General features: G+C 38.0%; 1 protein-coding gene and 1 pseudogene across 1 annotated transcript; one reads left to right on the forward strand and one right to left on the reverse strand.

The window, feature by feature from the left end:
- Positions 1–431: 431 nt before the first annotated feature.
- LOC143536605 (uncharacterized) lies at positions 432–2,417 on the forward strand. The gene is made up of 3 exons (XM_077030554.1): positions 432–1,397; positions 1,745–2,006; positions 2,096–2,417. Exons 1-3 carry the CDS (start codon positions 457–459, stop codon positions 2,309–2,311), a joined length of 1,419 nt encoding a protein of 472 aa, XP_076886669.1. The 5' UTR covers positions 432–456; the 3' UTR covers positions 2,312–2,417.
- Positions 2,418–3,423: 1,006 nt separating this feature from the next.
- Positions 3,424–5,422, reverse strand: LOC143536631 (metacaspase-1-like; annotated as a pseudogene).
- Between the last annotated feature and the right edge of the window lie 925 nt (positions 5,423–6,347).

The raw sequence follows: 6,347 nt of genomic DNA on the forward strand, positions 1-6,347 counted from the left end.
AGTATCAAAAATTGTAGATATCCAAAATGTGACTCTAGCAACAATATATGAAACCATTTAGACCACCCGTGGTGGCAAGTTATGGCGGGTGTTATAGCTCATAACGCCGAAGGCACCCCCCTGTTATGGGTGTTCAGATTTGTTTCAGCGTTTTGTGGACATATGGACGCCACGTGACGCATAATGCACAGAGTTGGAAAGTTATCGAAATGATAGAAGGCAAAGGGATGTGAAGTGGATTGGTTACTAGCAATAGCCGGTCGTCTCTGCTTTCAAAATTGACCTCTCTTTCTTTTCTGTCTGCAAACATTAATAACCAAAAATCCCACACTTCACTCCACAAACAATAATAACAATAATAATAATAGTAATATCTTTCTTCTTCTTCTTGTTCATAACTCACAGCAATTGATACAGATGCTGATGTCTTTACTTATTATGTAAATGTAAATTGTAATGCATCAGAAGAAATCAGACCTCCAGATCGGAACTGATAGCACCGGCATCTCTTCCGATTTCAACCCTAACCCAACTCATCATCATCATCATCATAATAATAATAATCTACTTCTCCCACCATCACCAAACCCTAACCCCAATACCACTCTTCACCATCAAATCGACATCCAATTCGACCCATTTACTCCCAAACGCCAATTCATCTCTCAAATCACAAAACCCCCAATTTCCCATTACTCCAATCGCCTTTTTGCCGCCAAATCCGCCCTCTTTAACCGCTGCCGGACCCACCTCCGACTGATCCTATTACTCTCACTACCCTTTTTCTACTTCCTGGTTTCGAACCCGACCCGCTCCTTGTTCCTCGATTTCTTATCGGCTTTCTCGTTTTCGACCACTTTATTATTGTCACTAAACCTTGCTTTACCTAAATTACCATCAATCAGATTGTTTTTCTCAAGATCATTCCCAATTAAGCTCTACCCGTCTTCCAATTCATTGAGTTTAAGACACTTGCCCGTGTTTTGGTCGATCGGCAATCGAATTAAACCCGATAAACGAACGGGGTCGGGGTGTTGGGTCCAGGCGTATAACAACGGGGATGTTTACGAGGGCGAGTTTCATAAGGGCAAGTGTTCGGGATGCGGGGTGTATTATTATTACATGAGTGGGAGGTACGAGGGTGATTGGGTTGACGGGAAGTATGACGGGTACGGAATTGAGATGTGGGCTCGGGGGAGTCGGTACCGTGGGCAGTATCGGAATGGTTTGAGGCATGGGTTTGGGGTTTATGTGTTTTACACGGGGGATGTTTATGCGGGTGAGTGGTCAAACGGTCAAAGTCACGGGTGTGGAGTGCATACTTGCGAAGATGGTAGCCGTTATGTTGGCGAGTTTAAATGGGGTGTTAAACATGGTCTTGGTCATTATCATTTTAGGTAATTTTTGCTTCATTAATGTTGGATATTATCGGCTGTGTTAAACATGGTCTTGGTCATTATCATTTTAGGTAATTTTTGCTTCATTAATGTTGGATATTATCGGCTTTTATAATCCCCGTGTATTACACCAGTAGACTAAAGAAAAATAATTAAATAGCTAGAAATAAAGATTTAGGAATTAGAATACGATAATTTGATATAAGATATGATTAAGAGGTGAAATATGAGAATTGGGAAAATAATCTTGGACTTATAGAATTGTGACATGTGGCGCAGTCATCGAGTCGGTTACTTATTTGTCAGGTATAGAACAATAGATTAATTAATTGTTATGTTTGTTTTAGGAATGGTGATACGTATGCGGGAGAGTATTTTGCCGATAAAATGCATGGTTTTGGAGTTTATAGTTTTGCAAATGGTCATAGATACGAAGGATCATGGCACGAAGGAAAACGACAGGGGCTCGGTATGTACACTTTCAAAAGCGGAGAGGCTCAATCCGGGCATTGGCAAAATGGTGTTCTTGATGTTCCAAGTTCACAAACTACAATGTACCCTGTTTCACCTGTTGCTGTTTATCATTCAAAGGTTCTTAATGCAGTTCAGGTATGTTATTATATATGTATAATACTATTCACTTTCGTTGTATATTACTATTTGTGATTTATGGTTTGGGATTATTGTTTAATGATTAGGAAGCAAGAAGAGCTGCAGAGAAAGCATATGATGTAGCTAAAGTCGATGAACGGGTTAACCGGGCAGTGGCGGCAGCTAATAGGGCGGCTAATGCAGCTAGAGTGGCTGCTATAAAGGCAGTGCAGAAACAGATGCACCGTAGATCTAACAGTGACGGGCTTCCAATTCCGGCGGTTCAAAATTTTCATCATCTATCGAGTCAGTTGCCGGTATGACTTTATTCCACTGGGAGTAGTTATGGTTTTTTAGAGAGAGAGGTGGTTTTGTTGTTTGTGTTTCTGCTTGTATAGTTTAGTGTTAGATTTGAGTTGTGGTGCCAGTGGGAAGTTAAAAAAAAACTCATGGCATTTTATGTGTATTAAACAAACTAATAACAATTACCACTGATGTTACTTATAAGTCCAAATCTAGTGTTCATTCATAAAACTTTGCGGGATTTTGAGTAAAATGAAGTTTGTTGTGCTTTTAGTATAATGACAGATGACACTATTGACTTGTATGTCCATTAATGCATTTATGTGTGAATTAATGGACATAAAGTTTGAACGCTAGCAAAAGGTTGATGCTCGATTTGGGCTCGGCGCAACTTGGATTTGAAGCAGAGCTGAAAATATGAGCTCGAGCTCGGCTAAAAGAAAGTTCAATAGTTCAATAGATAATGAGCAAACGTTCCTTAGCCCGGGCTCGTCTTGTTTACAAACTGAGCAACTCAGCTCGGCACGGTTTCAAACCGAACAGATTCGAGCGTGTTGGTTTTGGACTTTTGTCTCCCTTGACACACACTCAGAAAATAGCTTATTATTTATATATTTTTATTAGATTAGATTTTGGAGATAAGCAGATTCTGTATTCTGTATGATATTGAATAGACAGAATCTGATATTGAATGGGATTGAGATATGATACTGAGCATTACTTCATTCTGACATTTTGCTTATTAATGCATGTATTAAAGATTGGTTGAAGCTTGGTCCCAATGGTCTGAAATGGATGGTTTTTACATTGTGATATGTTTTCTAGTTCTACCACAAACCATAAACAACTTCACACTTTACTTTGATATGTACCCCTCTATTTGAAATATAATCACCCATTAGGATTTAATATCAAAGAAACATCCAAACGATTTACAATGAAGTGACAGGTAAGCGGGCAACAAGCTGCGCCGCAACCCCCTTTTGGATAGCAAACCCAATCTTACTAAAACATGTGCATCAGATTGCTAATAACATTATATTTTTAGAAAACAATATTAGAGACAAAATCGAGAGAGAAACACTGAGATGTTAAGGGCGTGTTTAGTTCGCCGAATGTTTTGAAATTGGAATTTGTAACAATATATATTCTTAGTATTAAAATGTGTTTTAAAGCTTATGATTATGTTGCTCCAAATTAGTCAGAAAACAAACAAGAAGATATTGCATCAAAGCATATGAAATTCAAAGCTTCCCCACAATCATAAATTATAAAACTATTAACCAACTTTCTCATAAGTCGGTGAAGCATACACTAGTCGATCAAACTACGTCGTGTGTCACAAGGAAAACGGTTTTGAATATACCTCAAAAGGCTTGCATGCAGTCAGCTGAGGTTCCTGTCACAAATTTAACATGTAACATAAGTCTTGTAATCTATAAATAACAAGTTTGACCCCTTCACCGTTTGGTCAAACAAGTCAAAAGTCAAATCACATTGTGTATACGTACCTGGCTTAGTTCACTATCAAGACCACCGCCTAGTAATATGAGAAGAGAAGTGACCACCCCACCACCACCCTTATTACCTCTTCCAGTAGGGTTATGGATGACATTAAGCATGGAGCTTAATAAGTTCCCATAAGTTGACGCGTGTCCACGCTCTATAGCTTAAATAAAACAGAATGTCATGACACCTGTAGATGTTATCTTTGATAGAACCTGCTCCCACAAATAACTCGTCACGTTAGTTAAAGATATCTACGTTTAAATGTTAATACGTGTTTATAAAGTTGTAACTTACAGATGTATCATCAGATGTTTGATGATCATCACAACCACTTAAGCAGAAAACTTCACCACCGTTACTACCCTTCCATATACCCGACCGAGGACGATGATCCTCCCATACATATTGCCCACTCCTATCACAAACCAAAACATACAAAAATAACCGTCAGAACCTGCCACTGGAAAACTCACATCCAACGTAGGGACGTGCATGAAATCAAAATAATGAACATGTAACCAAAATAACCAAATTCAACCCAAAATCGACGTTTTGACTTTATGTTTTTTTGCAAAAACCATATTCCCTGTTCAGTTTTGGTTCTGCATGTGTCGAAAACCGATCTAAACCGTTGAAAACAACCTTTGTTATCGAATTTATGGTTTTGATTTTTATTTTAGTATGTCAAGTAATTAATAAAATGCTACCGATTCATGCGGCAAAGATATGGAAGATCAAGTATAGTTCCACTATAGCAAGCATCAACTATGGCGTGAAGTTTAACACCACGAGGAAGAGGTCTAACAATGATTGTATTAATCTCATCATCAACAATCATGCCCGCTGTCTCAGCATCTAATGGACATAAAGTTTCATCGTACCCATCAACCTCGTCACCATTGTAGTTTTTTTTGCCGTGAACCATGTCCCGAATAGTGAAAGACAAATGAGTCTCCAGGTTGACAGCCTTGAACTAACCAATAAAGTGCCATCCTCATGTTATGTTTGGTTGGAATCTTATAAGGATCTGTTTTTTCATCTGCATAAGCAAGTTACAACATTCCAAATTCATTTTAAGGAAATTTTAGTTAAAGAATGTTATTCTAATCCCACACCGTCCGGATAGAGGTTGGACAACCTTTTTAACTGAAACAACAATCTTAGTTTGACCTCCGGGATATTAAAGAAAGAATGATCCGTGAAACTTTTTTTTGCTTTCAAAGTTTGATCGTCTGGTCAAAACGGCCGTCCTGATAGGCTGATATTGCCAAACGGCCGTTCTGACAAATAGTTTTCAAAGTTATGGTATTTACCGGTGAGCATGAGAATAGAAGACTCTGGAAACTTGAACTTATTGACAACTAGGTATTTCATGCACTTAGCATCATTGATGCATCCTTTAAGTTCATACGGGGTGGATTTATATGATATGCCTACGATCACCGCCTTCTTCGGGCCATCTGCCAACGGTGGTGGTCCCAGCAACGCATGGTTGTAGCGAGATGGTTGAGGAGGGCAAGGTGGGTGATGGTTTGAGTTTGACATATAGAGCATCTTATCGATCTAGCTCCAGGTGGCAGCTGTAACGGCGTGTGGCAATTCGAGCAGTTCACCAGCGTCATCATTGTTAATAACCGGAGGGGAGTTTGAGAGACGAGCAAGGGATTGATGAGACAGAATTAGTAGAATCAAGGTCATGAATGCGAAGTATGTGTCGAGTATCATGTTCTTCATGGTGACATCTCCAAGGCTCGAATCGGATTCAAATTCTGATTCCTAGAATCAAGATCATGTGTTATGGAAACAATAGCAAAATATAAATTTAGTATGCATTAATAATAGTAAGATTGTATTTATCCTCACTTGGATTAATATATGGTACACTTTTAGTCTTTTAGACCTCCATAATCCTAGCATTGATTGTAATATAATAAAAAGAAAAACATAGCTTTGGTACTCCTTAGTTTCAGTAAAATGAGAGTTTGTTATGGTAAATTCTAATATTATCTGCCCTTCAATTGCATATATTGTATGCACAATTTTCCTAAAATAAAAAATACAACAAATCCTGAAGAATAAAACATGTCTACTATTTCTCTATTTCTAGTAATATATGTTCGTGTTCGTGTGAGACGGTCATCTTTTCATTGTAGATGATTAGGTGTGAATTTGAGCATTTGAGCTAAATTGAGAGGTATGTAACCAAAAGCATTTTTGAGTTTAAACGGTCAGGAATTGTTTAAGAACGATATGAGATTTCTCCAAAATCAGTTTTTTTTCCAACCGGAACAATATATTATATAATTTAGTAGACTTTAACTACCGATAATCAACGACTTTAAGATATTCAGGACGAAACTGTAACACCCCGACCAAAGGCGACGGAACATGCCGGGGTGAAACGGATTGCCCAAGAACACAAGACACTATTAAAGTGACAATATTTAATCAACTCATTAATTTCATTCAATCATCAAAGTAACACATATTGTTCATACAAATAAACACCAAAATATAAAAGATAGATATTGTTCATTCTTCTAATAA

This window comes from Bidens hawaiensis, unplaced genomic scaffold (assembly GCF_021521415.1).
Source record: "Bidens hawaiensis isolate Kalapana, Puna unplaced genomic scaffold, B.hawaiensis_p1.1 tig00010854_1, whole genome shotgun sequence".
NCBI classification, from domain to species: Eukaryota; Viridiplantae; Streptophyta; class Magnoliopsida; order Asterales; family Asteraceae; genus Bidens; species Bidens hawaiensis.